Below are 20,740 nucleotides of genomic sequence, written 5' to 3' on the forward strand. Positions count from 1 at the left end.
TTCAAGCAGATGGGGAAATCTGAGGTGAGGAAGCTGATAACTTATTTGCAAAAAGATGAAGGCAGATAATAGGATGACCTGAGGAGACTTCTGTTAGCCCAACCACATACCTTAATATGCCAAGGGGTGACCAACATGTGAGTTTCTCCAAACCTCTCCATGTCTTGAATATGGAGGCAGGTGGTGAATGTTAGATCATCTGTGGATTGAGCTTGACAGAATCCATTATTGTTGGTAACTAAATAGCTGGTGGGACTCCATGTAGTGTAGAAATTGGCTGCTGATGACCCTCTCCATAATTTTTAAGAGAACAGGAAATGAGAGATATTGGATGGTAGTTAGTTGGTTGAATTAGAATCTCTCTTTGGAATGGGCTTGATTCCATGTTGTAGGGTAATGTCAGTTTAAGCATGAAAGTTTAAAGAGATGATATATAAGACAGGTGTTAATTCAGGAACACAAGCTTTTAGCACATAGATTGTATATCATCAGGAACTTAGGAACTTGGTATACTATACTGTACTATCAAGATGCCTTGTCCATGTACAAGTTATTCTGGATTTTTCTGATTTCTTTCTGTTGGAAAACTAGAGGTGGCATGGAGTTAATAGTTTTTGGAAGAGTATGTGTGTACGGGGAGTAGGTCAGCAAAGTCTTTTGTGTGAAGTTCAAACAGTACCATCTAGATGTGAAAATGGTGGAAACGTGGGTGGATGAAAGTCATGCTGCAACCTTGGTTAGAAACCAGAAGGATCGAATGTCAGTAGAAGATAAAGAAAAATCTGATTTCAAAGGGCCAAATGGCATAAACTTATCTACTCTTCTAAGTATGCAAGTTTTTTTCCTATTTTTTATTGATTTTATATATATATATATATATATATATATATATAATATAAACTTTTATATATTTTATATATAAAATTTTATATATATATATATATAATATTGATTATACCAAGCTATTTTAAACCTGGTTTTTCTCCATTTCCCAAGTAAGCAAACAGACAAATAAGTCAAGTTTGCACCTGCATGTAATGCAAGTCTAGCTGACCCTGCAGGTAGTGCAAGACCAAGGTAACTCATGGTAAAAGAAGAATAAGCTCTGATCACTAATCTTAATATTTACCCATAATGCAAAGCACATCTCTTGGAGGAGATGTATGATACTTTGTATTAAAGGCAAGGGGCCACTACCCAGACCGGTAAAATACTTTTACATTAATACTGATTTTATATATATATATATATATATATATATATATATAAAATTAGAGCTTGTGTAGCTCAGTGGATGTGGCGTTTGCACACCACAGCGCTTGGCCACGCGAAGGAAGACTTGGTTTTGAGTCTAGTTGGCGACTAGAGGAAATTTTTCTAAGCCTTTTTTCGACCAGTTCCTGAGTTAGTCGATCTCTGGCGCGGGCAAGTGGGTTTTTCCTCCCGGAAACTCGGGTTTTTCGTCCTGAAAACTCAAGAAAATCGACCATAGAACCCACATCATTTCAGACATTAAATATATTGTGTTAGGGTTCACGAGATGGTGGCACATTTGAGCCGTCTCTCGTCACTGCGCACTGCTTAATTAGTGATAGCCTTGGGCCATCTATCTCTGATTGCGTACCAGTGGAGATTGAACTGCCCACTCAGTCTCCAAAGTTAGATAGGGCTAAATGGCCTCGTCTACTCCTGTATATGGGAATAAAAAGGCGTTAGATGATATTTTTTTTTATTATATATTTTTTATAATATAAACATTGAACTTTTCACGTCACTTGAGGCCTCCAATAAGAGGGGAAGTGGTCTTACACCAGATGATGAAATTCATCCCCATCTGAAGACAATCACAAGCATACAGGACAATGGGATTCGAATCTGCAGCCTTTTGGTTGGAGAGTAGGTACACCAACCACTCAGCCAACCAGGACAGACTCAAGTTGTTGCAAACTACAAGGTAGGCTAAGTGTGTCAGTGAAGTCCTGGCGTAAAGCTGAATGTTTTCATGGACTGCTTTGGAACACTTGCTGGACAGCCAAGGCTTTCTTTTTTTACCATGATTCAGTATTTTGAGTGTAGTGAGGGTTGTAGGTCTTCATTCCACTTGAAAGTATTTCTGTTATTCAGTCTCAGCAAGTATCTGGACCAAAAAAACTTATCAGAGTTTTTCTTATCAGTCTATGGCTTGTACTTCATATTTTCAAAAGAAATTCTTAGGTGTTAATTCAGGAACTGTTTATATTGGATGGTAGTTAGTATATATTTTATGCACAGTTAACCATTGCACAAAATATAACACTATCAAAATCAATTATGACTGCATGAAAATATGCAAGTGGAAGAACTAAAAAACACAAAATATTATGCTATATATAGATCTATTATTTTTTATCTGTACATAAAATTCTGTTGAGTTACCATTATCAAATTCCTGATATGCACAAGTGGTGTGCAGGATATTACAACAGTAATAGTTAGATCATTACCAACTCCCTATCAACAACATTCCTCCAAATTAATCTGATGTCTGTCAAGACCCCAATATTATCAGATCTTCATCATCATCAAATTCCTGCCATGTACCCTCAAGAGGTGTACAGGATATGATAGTACTACATCAAAAATTTACATCATTACAAACTATCGATCTACAATATTCCTCCAAATCAGTCTGTTACTTATCAAGACTCTGACATTATCAGATCTTATATTTCTATCCTCTAAGGCACTTTGTACAGTATCAATCCACCTATATCTTGGTCTTCCTCTGGGTCGTTTTCCTGGCAACCTGGCAGAGAACACTTGTTTTGCTAATATCCCCTTGCCCACTCTATTTAAGTGACCATACCACATGAGATTAGCTCTGCTAACGCATCCCTGGATGCTCACAATGTCCTAATATCCTCGTTTTTAATATCATATCCATTGATGCCATCTCTTCATGCCTCAAATCTTTCTCAGGACTCTCCTATCTGCCGTCTCTAGTCTTTGGTCAAGTGTTTTACTTCTGACCCAGTTCTCAGATCCATAAGTTAAAACTGGTTTGAACACTGTCTTGTATACAGCTAATTTAGTGTTCCAACTAATTTCTCTCTTCTTCAATATGAATTTATTCAACTGACTTCCTACCATACCAGCTTTGTTGATTTTGTTTCTATTTCCATATTTAATTTACCATCTTCACTAAAAATTGTGTCTAAGTAGCTGAAATGTTTTACTTATTCCACAGGTTCTCTGTTCAAAACGCAGTTGACATTTTCACCGATTCTGCCTATTTTCTTTGTCTTTTTATTGCTGACCTTCATACCATATCTATTACAACAGTTATTCAATTTAGTCAAGGAATCTTGCAGATTTGTAGCAGATTTATTTAGAAGTATAACATTATCTGGATAAAGCAAAGAGCAGACATTAACATCTCCAATTTTGATATCAGGTTTAATACCACTTTCCTTCATAATGTGATCCATATAAATAATGAATAACAGAGGGGATAATGCACATCCTTGTCTCACACCAGATTTAACATTAAACTATCTTCCTGTACTACCTTCATTTCTAACTGCTGACTTACAACTCCAATAAAGACTACGTATTGCTTGATATAATACCCCATTGACACCATATAACTGTAGCGTATTGAATAGCTTCTCTCTTGGCACCTTGTCATATGCCTTTTCCAGATCAACAAAACTTAAATATAGATCTTTGTTATATTCCCATGCTTTCTCAACTATTTGTCATAAAGTGAAGATCTGATCCTGACAGCCTCTGTTTGGCCTGAATCCAGCTTGTTCCTCACCAAGCTTTTCTTCCACAATTCTTCCCAACTGTTTCTCAAGTATACTTGCATAATTCTTGTCACTAACACTCAGTAGGGAAATACCTCTGTAATTCTCGCATTCAGTTTTATTTCCTTTTTTTATATATGGGTACTATGAGAGCTCTACTCCAATCATCGGGAATTCTTCCCTCTGTCCAGGCTTTCTGAACTATGCAGTGCAGCCACTGTAGGACTTTTATACCAACATACTGCAGCATTTCTGGTCAAATATCATCTACTCCTGCTGCCTTTCCACATTTCAAGCCTTTGATGACTTTTTTCTACTTCAAGTATGGATATGTATTCCCGACTATATTCCTGTTGAGTGTTTTTTACTACTGTTATATCTTCTTTCTTCTTTGTCTTTGCGTGTCGTCACGTTCTTGTTAATTTTCTGTCTTAAATCCTTGTCGTACCAACTAAGCCTGAAATCTCTAACCTATCTCTCTGGGGCTGCTTCTCTATTCGGAACTCTGACAAAATTTATTTATTTTAGCTGCACCAGCCAGAGGAGTCCTAGTACAGAAGAGTTCTTGTACAAAGAAACCTTCTCAGAGTTTAAGTATTACATAATCTTATTAAAGAATTAAGTGCCTATAGAAACTTCAACATTGCAGTCATGGCCTAAACTTACTAAACTTTCTCTAATTTCCCCTTATTCACAGGTTCAAACTTTAGCGAGTGGTAATTTCAATCTCATGCTCAGACAGACTCAGGCTACATAGGAAAAACATGTTTATTAATTATCAAGATTACATACATTAAGCTTGCACACATCAAGGATACGTCATATCAAAATTCTAATTTACTAACTAAACAATAAGGAACATTCTAATTATCAAAATACTCTAATCTTAGATCTCTAGGTAAAATAAGTACACATTCATCATAAAACACTAGTTCAAATTCTAAATAAAACTTGCTAACATAGATCAATTCACATTCGATTAAGTGTTGCATGATCTCATGCTTTCAGACTACTAGATCAATATGACTAAAACTTATATACTAAACTAATCAAGATCAATACTAAAAAACAGGTAAAGCAAGGCAGTGGTAATCAAACAGGGAAGTTATTTATATACTCTCATGATTCATCTAATTCACAAACATGGTTCCCGATATAAAATTAAATTAGTGCTACTAACGACCCATACACATTAACTATGGTTTAAACAATCTAAGAACGTAGACTACCAGTCCAATTCAATCGACTTAACATATGAAACTGTCTCTAAATTCTCACTATCTCCTTTTCTAATCTCTGTCCATTTCTTTACACTCATCACTAATAGATAATACAAGAAATGAAGATTTTGTACGTTGCCACCTTGTTCGATGATTTCTCCATCCCTCCGTCTGTTCTTTGTTATGGATTGTCCCCTCTTATGGTGATCTGCCACCATGTGGAGTCACATGCTCGTCCTGATTTTTTTTTCTTGTTTCTTCTGGACTTAAGAACTTTTCGCGTCACTGCTTTTAACACATATCATCTTCAAAGGGAATCCTTTGCTGATTTCTCATCGGTTAGAACCAGACCGATGGCCGAAACTCGAAACAATGTCATCACCTCGTGCTCAACTTCTTCGATTCGTGCCACCCAGCAACTAGAAATACGTTGCCGCCCTGCCGTCTTATCAGATATCAGCTGTGTTGACACGCTTCGGAATTACGAACCATAAACTCTCTGCCGTCTTATCAGATATCAGCGATGCTGACCTGCATCGGAATTATGAACCATAAACTCGCTGCCGTCTTATCAGATAACAGCCGTGCTGACCCGCATCGGAACTACGAGCCTGTAACCCAGGTGGGGGGGGGGGGCACACGCGACAGGGAAATACCACAGGAACCAAAACCAAAACGTAGAGGGAACTAAGACAGCCTCCAGCCCCGTGAGTTCGTTTTTAAACTTCTATAGCTCCCTCTTCCATTCTTCAAGCTTGTCTATGACGCTTTCCAATTGGCAGTCACTCCTCGCTGAACAAGGATCGCTCTCTTCGGGGAATGCGAAATTCGAGCACCTTCCATGAATGCCTACTCATCGTTCGTTACGTCATCTTTGTTGGTCACACAGCAACCTTTGTACTTTCGTTCACACAACAATACGCTATTTTATACATGCCATAGTTTAATACTGGTGCTTTTGAAAGTTTAAGATTTCCATCTATTTTAGAGAATACTTTAAACATAGTACAACTAATACTTATTTCCTTCTTCAATTTCATTTTAATTTAGGATTCAATTTCTTCCTTTATATTTTAATTCCCTTCTTAAGCAAAGTTAACATCTGCATTTTTACATATTATGTCTGTTTTGCCAAGAATACAAGTGTGCTTTTGCTTGATATGGTTGTTCTTGTTAAATCTTGAATGGAGCAGTTCTATTCTTGATAGAACCATGATTCAAGATCTAACAAAGGCCCCTTCCCTTTCTAAAAAAATTTTCAAAAGAAAATTTATTTATTTATTTTATTTATTTTTTTTAACTTTCAGTTTTCCCTCTCCTCCCTGGAAAATCTGCTGGGGTTTATGCTTTAAAACATTTCTGATTCGCTCAGATCCGAACTAGATGGAAGAGACATTATTGCATGCTTGGATAACACTTTTAATTTAAACTTAAAGGTTCCATCCTTTTCTCCTCTACCAAAATTTTTACAAAATTCTTATTGCTGAGTTACGAGATCGAAGACCAACTCACAGTATTTGATCCAGTTCTTTTATTTCTGTGGATCAAACACATCCTGTCGGCTGCACCACTGTTATATCTCCTTTCTTCCTTCTTCTTTCTCTTTGAGTGTTGTCACTTTCTTGTTAATTTTCTGTCTTAAATCCTGGTCATACCAACTAAGCCTGAAATCTCTAACCTATCTCTCTGGGGTTGCTTCTCTATTCGGAACTCTGACAAAATTTATTTATTTTAGCTGCACCAGCCAGAGGAGTCCTAGTACAGAAGAGTTCTTGTACAAAGAAACCTTCTCAGAGTTTAAGTATTACCTAATCTTATTAAAGTATTAAGTGCCTATAGAAACTTCAACATTGCAGTCATGGCCTAAACTTTCTCTAATTTCTCTTATTCACAGGTTCGAACTTTAGCGAGTGGTAATTTCAATCTCATGCTCAGACAGACTCAGGCTTACATAGGAAAAACATGTTTATTAATTATCAAGATTACATACATTAAGCTTGCACACATCAAAAATATGTCATATCAAAATTCTAATTTACTAACTAAACAATAAGGAACATTCTAATTATCAAAATACTCTAATCTTACATCTCTAGGTTAAATAAGTACACATTCATCATAAAACACTGGTTCAAATTCTAAATAAAACTTGCTAACAAAGATCAATTCACATTCAACCAAGTGTTGCATGCTCTCATGCTTTCAGACCACTAGATGAACATGACTAAAACGTATATTGAAAGCTAATCAAGATCAATACTAAAAAACAAGTAAAGCAAGGCTGTGGTAATCAAACAGGCAAGTTATTTATACACTCTCATGATTCATCTAAATCACAAACATGGTTCCCGATATCAAATTAAATTAGTGCTACTAACGACCCATACACATTAACTAGGGTTTAGACAATCTAAGAACGTAGACTACTAGTCCAATTCAATCAACTTAACACATGAAACTGTCTCTAAATTCTCACTATCTTCTTTTCTAATCTCTGTCCATTTTTTTACACTCATCATTAATAGATAATACAAAAAATGAAGATTTTTATGTTACCACGATTTCTCGATCCTTCCGTCTGTTCTTTGTTATGGATTGTCCCCTTTTATGGTGATCTGCCGTCACGTGGAGTCACATGCTCATCTCGATTTTTTTCCTTTGTTTTCTCTGGGCTTACGAACTTTTCGCGACGCTGCTGTTAACACAAATTATCTTCAAAGGGAATCCTTTGCTGATTTCTCATCGGTTAGAACCAGACTGATGGCCGAAACTTGAAACAATGTCGTCATCTCGTGCTCAACTTCTTTGATTCGCCCCACTCAGCAGCTAGAAACACGTTGCCGCCATGCCATCTTATCGGATATCAGCCATGCTGACCCGCCTCGGAACTACGAGCAATAAGCTCGCTGCCGCCCTGCCATCTTATCAGATAAAAGCTGTACGCTGACCCGCTTTGGAACTATGAACAATAAACTCACTGCTGCCCTGCCATCTTATCAGATATCAGCCGTGCGCTGACCCACTTTGGAACTACGAGCCTGTAACCCACGTGGGGGGGGGGGGCACACGCGACCGGGGAACACCACAGGAACCAAAACCAAAATGTAGAAGGTACTAAGAGAGAGCCTCCAGTCCCATGAGTTCGTTTTTAAACCCTTCTATAGCGCCCTCTTCCGTACTCCAAACTTGTCTATGATGCTTTCCAATTGGCTGTCACCTCCTTGCTGAATGAGGATCGCTTTCTTCAGGGAATGCGAAATTCGAGCGCCTTCCACGAATGCCTTCTCATCGTTCATTACATCATCTATGTTGGTCACACAGCAACCTTTGTACTTTCGTTCGCACGACAATACATGATTTTATACTATACATGGCATAGTTTACTATTGGTGCTTTTGAAAGTTTAAGGTTTTCATCTATTTTAGAGAATACTTTAAACATAGTGCAATCTAATACTTATTTCCTTCTTCAATTTCATTTTAATTTAGGATTCAATTTCTTCCTTTATATTTTAATTCCCTTCTTAAGCAAAGTTAACATCTGCATTTTACATATTTTGTCTCTTTTGCCAAGAAGACAAGTGTGCTTTTGCATGATATGGTTGTTCTTGTTAAATCTTGAATGGCGCAGTTCTATTCTTGATAGAACCATCATTCAAGATCTGACACCACTGTGCTATCACTGCTTGTGTCATTTAGCAATTTTTCGAAGTAATTACTCCAAACTTCAAGGATATCTTTTTCTCCCCTTTTCATATCCCCTTTATCATCTCTTAACTCCTTTTATAGCATTCATTCCTCTGTTTCTAAGCTTCTTCAACAACCTCGAGAATATCTTACCACCTTCTTGGTATTTATTTTCTATGATCTTGCCAAAGTTCTCCCATGACTTTTGTTTAGCTAGTTTTACACAGTGTTTAGCTTTCTTACATTTGTCTCTATATTCTCTAATAGCAAAAGCTGACTTATTTGCCAGGAACTTTTGATATGCTTTCTTTTTTTCCTTCACTGCCTCTTTAACTTCTTGTGTCCACCATGGAGTTCTGATTTTTCTATCCTTGCAGACAACCTCACCACATGCCTCTCTGGCTGAATCAATCAGTGTTTTCTTCAAGGCTTGCCACTGAATCTCCAAGGTTTGGTTGCTGTTCTCAAACTTTCATTTTCTTCTTCAATAAGCTTTGTATATTTTAGTCTACAGTTCACATCTGAGAGCTGCTCAACTTTTATTCACTTTAAAACTTTCTTACATGTTAATCTTTTCAATATGAAATTCAATTTTATCCTGCTCAAGACTAAATGGTGATCACCTCCAATTTCAATCCTGTGTAAACTCTGGTGTCTTGCACCAGGGAGAAAACATTACTATCAACAATAACATAGTCAATGAGACTTTTCTTATTACTTGCCTCTTCTCTCCAAGTGAATTTGTGTACATTTTTATGTTGGAACATGGTGTTAGTTTTAACCAGTCCATGTGCTGAGCAGAAATCCAACAGATATTTGCCATTATTATTAGCTTTACTCTTTTCTCCAAATTTTCACAATATCTTAAGACATTCAAAAATTTCCCCAAAATATTTTTGTATGTCTGACAATCATTTCCTCCTCTGCTATGTAGATCTCGAACTTCGTATTTATTACTCAGAAAGATCTGACCAGTTTTGTCTTTTTTTGTTTCAGTCACCCCTATTATGTCGATCTGGTACTTATCTAATTTCTAATTGCTCAACTTTTATTCGCTTTAAAACTTTCTTACATGCTATTCTTTTCAATATGAAATTCAATTTTATCCTGCTCAAGACTAAATAGTGATCACTTCCAATTTCAAATCCTCTGTACACTCTGGTGTCCTGCACCGGGGGGGGGGATATCACTATCAACAATAGCCTAGTCAATGAGACTTTTCTTATTCCTTGCCTCTTCTCTCTATGTGAATTTGTGCACATTTTTATGTTGGAACATGGCGTTAGAAATAACCAGTCCATGGCCTGAGCAGAACAGGTATTTGCCATTATTATTAGCTTTGAAACTCTTTTCTCCAAATTTTTCCAAAATATTTTTGTATATCTGACAATCATTTTGGATTTTGTATTTCTGTAAACTAAGGTGCAGCTTACTGTATCAATCAACCTAAATTTTGGTTGTCCTCTGGGCCTTTTTCCTGCAAACTTGATGAAAAAAAAAAAAAAGATTTGCTTTGCTAAAATTTCCTCTTGCATGCTGTTTGCAGACTGTTTAAAACACTCTGCTTCTGAATGCTAACAACATCAAGTCCCTTCGTAATAGTCTCATTTTTAATGACTGGCATTCATGCCATCTGTTCACTCCTTTGTGGTCTCCAGTCTTTCAGTTGAAGTGCTTTATTTCTAACTCAGCTCTCAGATCTCTAAGTTAAAACTGGTTTGAACACTGTCTTGTATATAGCTAGTTTAGTGCTTTAACTAATTTCTCTCTTATGCTATACACATTTATTCATTTAACATCCTACCATACCAGCTTTGCTAACTCTGCTGTCTATGTATTTAATTTGATATCTTCACTAAAAATTGTGCCTAAACAGCTGAAATGTTTCACTTGTTTTATAGGTTCTCTATTCAGGATGCAATTGTTTTCAATGTTTTTTTACTGCATTAATTGCCTTTGTCTTGTTATTGCTGATATTCTTACCAAATTTATTACAACAGTTACTGAAGTTAGTCAGTCAGGGAATCTTCCAGACTTGTACTGGATTTATTTAGAAGTACATCATATATGCATAAAGTAAAGAGCAAAGATTAACATCTCCAATTTTGATATCAGGTTTACCTTCAAAATGTAATCCATATACGAGGGACGTCCAGAAAGTAAGTTGTTTTGAAATATTTTCACTGCAATGCTGCGATCGCAATGGTGTGCATGCATGCTGAGTTCGTTGATTCATTAGCAAGGCACTGGTGTAATTTTCAGACATTCTCGCAGTGCATAGGCTTCTTGGTGTGTGTTTATAATGTCTATGAGAGTTGAATCGTCTGCCACATGGATGTCGTAGGCAACCCCAGAATCCAAACAACAGTCCATGAAGTGGAAGCACACCTCTTCACCACTCGAGACGAAATTGACGAGAACGGTTTCCACTTGGAAAATCATGTGCACTGTGTTTCGGGAAAACAGATAAGGAATTTGCTAGTAGACTTCTTGGGTCAAGGCTCCGCAATGAACACGAGTATGTACTGCCAAACCCTTAAGAAACTTAAGTGTGATCTAGAATAAACAATGTGGGATGCTTACAAGGGGCATTGTTTTGATTCATGATAACACCTACCCACACATGGCCAGCATAACAGAATAACTTCTCGCCATCTTCGGCTGGGAGCAATTCCATCATCACCCATATAGTCCTGACTTCACACCAAGTGACTTTCTCCTGTTCAAACATCCAAAATATTTCCTTGGTGGCTGGTGGTTACAAGATGACGATGAGGTCAAAGAAGCAGCAGCCATTATGTGGTTTGCATCCTAGGCGGCAATCTTCTATGATGAGGGTATACAACTCATGGTGTCCCATTATGATAAGTGCCTGAACAATGGTGGAAATTATGTAGAAAAGTAGTGAAAGATGTCTACTTTAATTTCCAATAAAGTAAGTTTTTTTTTTTGTAAGTATATTTTTGTTTCTCTGACAACCCATCATAACTTACTTTCTGGATGTCCCTCGTAGATGAAGAATAACAATGGAGATAACATGCACCCATGTCTCACACCTGATTTAACAATTTATCTTCCTGTATCTCTTCCAATTTTAACTGTTAACTTACAACTCAAATAGAAATTATGTACTGCCTGACATAATGTCCCATTTACACCATATAACTAACTTTTTTTTTTCCCATCAATATACTCTACATGTATATTGATGAAATCTACATGTAGATTCTAGCAGAAGAGATTAATTTTAAAAGCAATTTTGCCAGGATGGTTAAGCCACAGCATCAACTAACTGTAGTGTTAAAGGTAATGTACTAAACTGTAGGATCAGAAAGTTATTCACTCACTTTTTAAGAATATCATATGATATCCAACTACTGTGCTCAAATTCCATGAAAATGGAGAAGCAGTCAAAATGATTTGGAAGCAGATAAATTAAAATGCTCTCTAGCTTACGAAAATTTCTAAATGTAGACAGGTGAGATAAAGCAGTCTTCAAAATTCGGGAAAGAGGTGGAGGAGGGAAACAAGATAAAAACATACACGTTAGTACGACCATACAATATAGATATAAATAACACTGCGCCACTCATGGCAGGTAGAGAAAGAACACGAAGTCATCCCTGGAAGTTGAGTAAGGGAGGTTTGGAAGAACATGACATCAAAATTATTTGTATGGTGAGCATGGAATGGACTACTGCTGAGTGTTGCAAGTACATCTTTATTGAATGTGTTCAGAAAGAGAGAGAGATGACAGGTACTGAGGCAGTGTATGACCTAGAAGAGGCAGACTCCATTGCAGGAACTAAAACCTAACCAATAACAACTCTGAATGATAACATGATGGTACTATCATATTGAGTGCAAGATAGCAGCAATTAAAGGCAGAAATCCAATGACAGGGATCAGAGTTCAACTGCTTGGAATTGAAGCAAATTTTTTATGCATTTGATTTCTTTTGGTTTTTATGCTGATGCTCCAAGGGCTGTAATCTGTGGAAGATGAGTACAAAACTCAAGTTTATGTAACAAGCACTTGTGATATGCTCATTTGAAAATTGCACTCATCTGCTCATCCATGACAAGTAAAAAATAAAAAAATCAGAAGAGAAGTTTCAGTTTAATTATTAGTTTTATTTACATAATGCAAATTCGGTTTCATGTCTTTTTTTTTGGCCATTACGAATACCTGTGATTACCACTGATTTTGTCATAATGGAATATAACCACTTTGAATATACCAATAAGAGGATAAGATGTGCATGCACTATTTTATCTTATAGAGTGTTCAGTCATCTCATACTGCAAAGTAACCAGTTAAATGTAGCACAGGCAGCATGAAACAGATATGCAGAATTTGACTGTTAATAGTGGATACTAAAACCTTGAAAGTTGAAAAAAAGTATTTATTTTAGAAGTAAAAAGAAGTGAACATATTTGTTTCAACACTTACCAGGTGTTGAAACAAATATACTAACTACTTATATATTAACGTGTTTATCATTCTCTAAGAAAAAAAACTTTTATGAAAAAAGGCACTTTTATGAAATTGTTCCATCCTACCTATGGAACAATTTCTTCTCTGCAATTATAAATAAACATTGGAAACTTTCACTTATTAAACTCTCCTTAAAATGAAACCCTTAGGTCTCCATTTATAACTACATTATGGCATTTCTGAATTCTTGTTGGTTCTGAAAGATTGTTGGATGGACAGGGACAGCAATGTCATATGACACAGTGGCAACTCAGAAAACAATTGAAAAACATTTACGTTAGAATCAGTATAAAGACATTTTTACAATGTGGTATAATATATTTCTTTATATTGTACCACAATGTAAAATTATGGCATTCGACAAATTTTGTAGTGATAACAACGCAATCTCGCTTCCTTATATCAAAAATGTTACAGATAAGCTACCCAAATTAATGAACAAACAAAACATAAAAGTAGCCTTCCTTCCTATGGAAAAAATCTCAAGATTCCTACATCTGCCAAAACCACCTCATCATCCTCTTAAAAAACCAGGAGTCTACAAAATCCATTGCTCTTGCAGGATTTACTATGTAGGACAGACAGGAAGATCTGGAGAAATACGCATGGCTGAACACCAAAAAGACGTACAATACAAAAGAGAACAAAAAACGGGTCTTGCTTTCCATACCAATTCCACTAGACATGATGTACTCTGGCAACGATGTCATACATAGAAAACAACAGTTTAAGAAAATTTAAAGAAGCTGCTAATATGCTAAAAAACCCAACCCAATGCAATAGAAATCAAGGTTTAATTCTCCATCAAGTGTGGTCAGCTCTAATAAAAAATCTACCTCAATCTGAGCTTGGATTGTATGAACGAGAACAAGAACATGTGACATCGTCCAGTATTGTTCAACGTCAATAACGTTTTATATCTGCATTCTGTTATTTGAATTTATGAATAGCCAGACGGTTATGATTTGTATTTATTAATTCTCCTGTTTAAACTTTAAGTTATACTATTTACACCCTGAAGATGTAAATCCTACAATTTACGAAACTTGTTGGGAACTATTATTTCAGTATTTTGTATAACTGAATAATAAAAAATGTGGTGTAATCACCGAAATATATCTTTTGAACCAATTAGCCACAGAAGTCTACGCCTGCAATTACAAATTTACGGTGAGTGCTTTTGGCATAAAGTTATACAACTAGAGAATTTACGCATTAAACATCTCAACTTCATTAACCGTCTAATTTTCCTCATCCAATGCAGAGATAACGAAGTCATCCCGAAATTCATCAAAATCAAACGCATATTCCATACAAAGGCCTCCAGAATTTATCATAAAATGGAAGTAGCTTTTCTAAGAGAAAGAATTACAGTCACTAGAGCTGAATTAGCATTAATTAGTAATAACACTTTTTCTCTTCATAATGAACTGGCCACATCTCTTCCATCCTACCTATGGAACAACATCGATAATGTTACATTCAACAAAGCAATAGCAATCTCAGAACAGAAGAAACATACATTAATTCATAACTTTAACTTACTCCTTCAGAAGAAGGAAATACATAAAAAACAACTAGATCATTCAAAAGTAGTTATTAACCTTTCTTCGAGAGTCCTAACAAAAGAGGAGAATAACCTTTTACTTAAGGGTTTTAACTTCGCCTCAACCCCACATTTTCTACCAAAAATTGATATCATAGCACAAATAGAAAAAGGAATTAGAAATCTACCGGACAACATGGCAGATCTTATCCGTATGGAAAGTACAGCTTTACCATTAAAAAGCAGATTACCTCAAAGGAATCTACCTTACAATGAATACGCTTGCCTTAAAAAGTTAAAGGATGACAAAAATATTGTCATAATAAAAGCGGATAAAGGCAACACAACTGTCACTTTAAATGCTACAGAATATGATAACAAAATGAAAAGTTTCCCGGAAGATACAAAACCTACAAACCCTTAGACAGAGACCCAACTTGGCATACACACAAAAAAACAAATGATCTAATAAAAAAAAGTGCCTCTCTGGATGGAAGAACTTAAAAAATACTTACAATCAAAACATCCTTTGATACCAAGAATATATGGTGTTCCAAAGATCCATAAGACAGATATACCTTTAAGACCAATAGTAGATAGAAGAGATTCACCGACTTCCAACTTGGCGAAATACCTCACCAACATGATCTCACAACATATAGGAAAAACATCTTCCTTCATAAAAAATAGTAAACATTTCATAGAAAAAGTGAAAGATATACATATTGGTGCAACAGACATCTCAGCAAGTCTAGACATTATCAGCTTGTTTACAAACATCCAAAGACAAGAAATTTTGAATCTCCTAGAAGACCTCTTCCCTCTGGACATCTTAAATCTTTTTTAAACATTGTATAAACAATACTTTTTTCACCTATCAAGATAGAATCTGGGAACAAAAAGAAGGACTGGCCATGGGTTCATCATTATCACCGGTATTAGCAAACCTATTTATGGAAAAATTTGAAAACAATGCTCTTAAGAATTACCATAAAAAACCAAAAATATGGCTACACTATGTGGACGATATTTTCATCATATTCAATGGAACAACAGATGAACTTATCAATTTCAAAGATTATCTCAACAATTTGCACAACACCATAAAATTCACTTCAGAACAAGAAGAAAATAAAAAACTTCCTTTTCTGGATATTCTATTAGAAGTTAATGCAGAAAGTAAACTCTCCTTCTCAGTATATAGGAAGCCAACAAACACTGGAAGATTTCTAAATGCAACTTCACACCACCATCCTTCACAAAAAATAAGCTTAATTAAAACTCTTCGAGACAGAGCATACAATATCTCCAGCACACAAGAAAGATGTAATGAAGAACTAAAATACTTGACACAAATCCTCCAACAGAATGGATATGAAACAAATACCATCAAGAGAATCCTTAAAATGCCTCCAACTAACAACACAATAAAACAGGATTACAAATATGCAATCTCGCTTCCTTATATCAAAAATGTTACAGATAAGCTAGCCAAATTAATGAACAAACACAACATAAAAGTAGCCTTCCTTCCTATGGAAAAAATCTCAAGATTCCTACATCTGCCAAAACCACCTCATCATCCTCTTAAAAAACCAGAAGTCTACAAAATCCATTGCTCTTGCGGGATTTGCTATGTAGGACAGACAGGAAGAAAAAAAAAATGAGTCTTGCTTTCCATACCACTTCCACTGGACACGATGTACTCTGGCAACGATGTCATACATAGAAAACAACAGTTATATAAGAAAATTTAAAGAAGCTGCTAATATGCTAAAAAAACCCAACCCAATGCAATAAAAATCAAGGTTTAATTCTCCATCAAGTGTGGTCAGCTCTAATAAAAAATCTACCTCAATCTGAGCTCGGACTGTATGAACGAGAACAAGAACATGTGACATCGTCCAGTATTGTTCAATGTCAATAACGTTTTATATCTGCTTCTGTTATTTGAGTATATGAATAGCCAGATGGTTATGATTCATATTTATTAATTCTCTTGTTTAAACTTTAAGTTATACTATTTACCCCCTGAAGATGTAAATCCTACAATTTACGAAACTTGTTGGGAACTATTATTTCAGTATTTTGTATAACTGAATAATAAAAAATGTGGTGTAATCACCGAAACATATCTTTTGAACCAATTAGCTACAGAAGTCTACGTCTGCAAATTTTGTAGTGCCCAAACATCACAAGCTTCAAGGTCTCTCATAACCAACATTTTAAACAACACTGATCTCCTTGTCATAGCTCTGTGGAATTATTGTTGATTAGCCTTTCATTCCATTTTGTTTTGGTAGCTTGTTATTTCATCAAAAGGTATCACTTGCTAGCTACTTATTAAAAAGTACACATTTCTTTTTAATAAAACAAGAGGGAAGTTTTCAGTATTGAGACCACATTGTAATATAAATAAAGAGTTTATTAAAAATAAGCAATTAAAACCAGACAAGTTTTGTGCGTTGTAAGACTTACATCATCAGGGATAGTGGTACATTAAAGTTTTACACAACAAAAGCCTATAACAATTAATTACACAAATTCGTTACTGTTTGTTATTTAATAGTTGTGAAGTTATCAAAACCATCTAATATGTAATTAACTGTTAATAGGCTTTTGTTGTGTAAAATTTTTATGTATCACTACCCCTGATGATGTAAGTCTTATGACATACGAAAGATGTCAGGTTTTAATTTCTTATTTTTAATAAACTCCTTATTTATATTACAATGGGGTCTCAATACTGAAAACTTCCCACAAAACTGCTTAACTACAGAAACTTACAAAACAAGAATCTTTTAAAAACATAGTTCATTTTTTCTTCTTTTTCAATGCTTATTAGATTTTTTTTTTAAATCAGCAATAAAAACATAAATAAAATTTAAAACAAAAAAAAAAATATATACAATCTCAATAGCTACCAACATACTTATGAGTTCTGTAAAATACCTTCAAAGGACTAACACCATAGTTGTGTAAGACATCTTTGCTGTTGATCAACACAAATCACAGTTGTGCAGATATAAGTCGTATTCATTTCTTGAAACAAATGATTATCGTAATTCTTTGTTAACTTGATGCCAGAGAAAGTTACAAACTGGTACATTGCGAATGTAATTTGAAATTAACCTAACTTTAAAGAAATTTCTCCACAAACTGTTTCTATTCATTAGAATATACATGCTGAATAAGTATAAGAGAGGCTGGAAAGTAATCAATTTTTTGAACTATATTTTTAATATAAATTTTATTAAAGAACAAATTAGCATTATTCAATTCTATAATTGCCATCGTTAATTATAACCTTATTCTAACAATCTACTAAGTTGAGAATTCCTTTTTTGAAAAAAAGTGTTTTCTTTGGAGGCAAAAAATGATATCAGACTCCTTTGTACATCATCTTGCGAATGGAAGGTTTTATTTCTTATGCTGTGTTCTAAGGACCTGAATAAGTGATAGTCACTACTGGCAATATCCGGCGAATATTGAGGATGTGATAGAAGTTCCCATCCTAACTGACTAATTTTTTCTCGAGTCATTCTTGCAGAATGTGGTTTTGCATTATCTTGCTGCAAAATTATCCCTTTTTGATTGACAAGCACAGGACGTTTGATTAACAATGTTTGATGTAGTTGCTCTAATTGTTCACAGTAGATAGCTGCTGTGATAGTCTTACCTTGTTCCATGAGTTCGTAATGAATAATTCCATGAATATCCCACCAAACGTGCAATAGAACCTTTTGTGGATGAAATCCATCTTTAGGTGTTGGAATTGGAGTTTGATTTGGAGAAAGCCAGTGTTTTTTGCATTTATTATTCTTATACAGCACCCATTTTTCATCACCAGTTACGACTCGTTCCAAAAAGGGGTCATTTTGTTGTCTGGTCAACAATGAATTGCAAATTGCCCATCTCTGTGCTTTATTGTTTTCTGACAGTTCATGTGGTACCCATACACCCTGTTTAAGAACCTTGCTACTCTTATGTAAGTGCTCTTGGACAGTTGCCCATGATGAATTAAGTTTCTCTGATAATTCTTGTATGGTTTGTTTTGGATCTGATTCAACGAGTGTCTTAAGAGCATCATCATCTAGAGTAAGAGGTCTTCCAGATCGAGGACAATCAGAGAGATTAAAATTTTTTTCTGCAAATTTCCTAAACCATTGTTGACATTCATTAACCTTCAATACATCTCCATAAGTTGAGCAAATGATTTTGGTAGCCTCAGTAGCATTCTTTCCTTGGTGAAACAAAAACAGCATAAAATGATGTAAACGGTGCTCTTCAACTTTAAAGTCCGCCATATTAAAAAAAATAATCTAAAATTAAAAAAAAAAAAAAACAGATTTTTTTTAAATAGAAAAGTAATGCTAATATTTAAATAAAAATCAAATTTAATAATTTATGTGTTATTTAAGAAAAAACAATCGGCTAAAAATGACCTATTAAAAATAACTGATTACTTTCCAGTCACACTATTACATGTAATTTTGCAAGCCAGCTATTTACTAAAATTAAAACCAATATTTATTTCACAAATAGTAGTGAATATACTGTCATACAAAGCATATTTATTAATATATTACATATCAAAAGCATTAAGAGGTTTTTAATTTTTTAAGAATACACACGATACATAAAATAGAAAAAGTAACTTACTATAGTCACCGCCTGCAAAAAATAAAAAATAAAAAAATAATTAAATATACATATATATAATAAATTCATTAACACACATCTTTTTCTTTTTAAAAATTTTTCTCTTTTTTAGAAATAAAATCCACAATGCACAACAAATTTGTATTGAGTCTTATCACCATCCATGTCAAAAATCTCTTTATATATATATATATATCCCATACATGAGAAAGTTGAAGAACATATAAGCACATCAATGCTCTCTCTCTCTCTCTCTCTGTATGTGTGTGGGGGGTGCAAATGAGGATTGGAAAAGATTTTTACTGACATTTTTATTGAAAATGTTGAAGTTGTAATTGCTTGGGAATACTTTATGAGGAAGGCTGTTCCAGAAGATATAGGTACGTGAATAAAAGAGAAAGAGGATGTGCAAGTTTGATGTGTTTGCAGTTGCATTGAAAAGGAATGCTGGACAGCTGCTGCTCTTGTTTTAACAGGCCCAACAGAAAGTGAAGAAATTAGTGTTGCCAATTCTGTGGAGCTGTGACAATACAAGTACTTGTAGAACAGACACTCACTTCAACCGTTATCTGTGAGACAACAGTTGAAATGGGTCTGTAAGGAAGGGAGAGATCACCTATGAGCTGAGATCCGTTTTTAAGAGAAGAGGCAAAAAATTGCACTTTGGCAGCAGTAAAGGTGACCAGATTGTCCTAACCTCTGGGAAGGACAGTATGGAGATCAATGTTTAAGGTAGCAGTTGAAGATGATCTTGAAGCTTGGGATTTCTGAGTGCTGCATGGTATGTCAAATGAGTCAGATGAAGAAAGAGTACTACCATTAGCAAAGCTATGAACAGGATTAGTGGTGACTGAAATTAAGTCATTTATGCATTTAGAGAAAGAGGGTAGGTGATAGAAAAGAGCCCAAGAGTTGAAGAGAAGAAGCCATTCACCCAGATATGATACATAGTGCTTAACTAGAGAGAAAGTTGGCTATCCAATTACAGATGGCAGGTAGACACAAGGATGACAATTTGCTTAGTAGGCCTGTTATGTCAGAAGACTTAACATTGTAATCACTCTTATAAAAAAAAATAATGATTTAACAGAAATAAAGAAACTTGTATAAAAAAAAATAGTAATTTAGTCTCTTACATAATTTTATTTAGTATTGTGAAATTTCGTTGTACTAATTTACATAATTGCTTAGTCTGAGTTTATATGTGAACAACTAACCATTTGCTGGACAAAAGTAAAACCAGAAAATAAGTTAAACGTGAAACGCACGGTGCCCCCCCCCCCCCCACACCCTTTTCCACCGTAAAGTCACGAGAGTTTCAAGAAGAGTCCGCGAGTGGCG

At 35.1% G+C, this 20,740-nt stretch overlaps 1 protein-coding gene across 6 annotated transcripts in view; it reads right to left on the reverse strand.

Moving 5' to 3' along the window:
* Tti1 (Telo2 interacting protein 1) overlaps positions 1-20,740 on the reverse strand; it is a 729,405-nt gene that overhangs the window by 568,637 nt on the left and 140,028 nt on the right. For 5 of the 6 annotated variants that reach the window (XM_090394772.1, XM_090394775.1, XM_090394771.1 and 2 more), the window contains one exon: positions 19,400-19,411. The exons of the other annotated variant lie outside the window; for it this stretch is intronic. In XM_090394772.1, coding sequence (XP_090250898.1) covers positions 19,400-19,411 — 12 coding nt within the window. The remainder of the gene's footprint in view (positions 1-19,399; positions 19,412-20,740) is intronic. 6 annotated transcript variants of the gene reach the window in all.

Source organism: Typopeltis vanoorti, chromosome 6 (genome assembly GCF_054136105.1).
Source record: "Typopeltis vanoorti isolate ZY-2024b chromosome 6, IOZ_Tvanoo_1.0, whole genome shotgun sequence".
NCBI classification, from domain to species: Eukaryota; Metazoa; Arthropoda; class Arachnida; order Uropygi; family Thelyphonidae; genus Typopeltis; species Typopeltis vanoorti.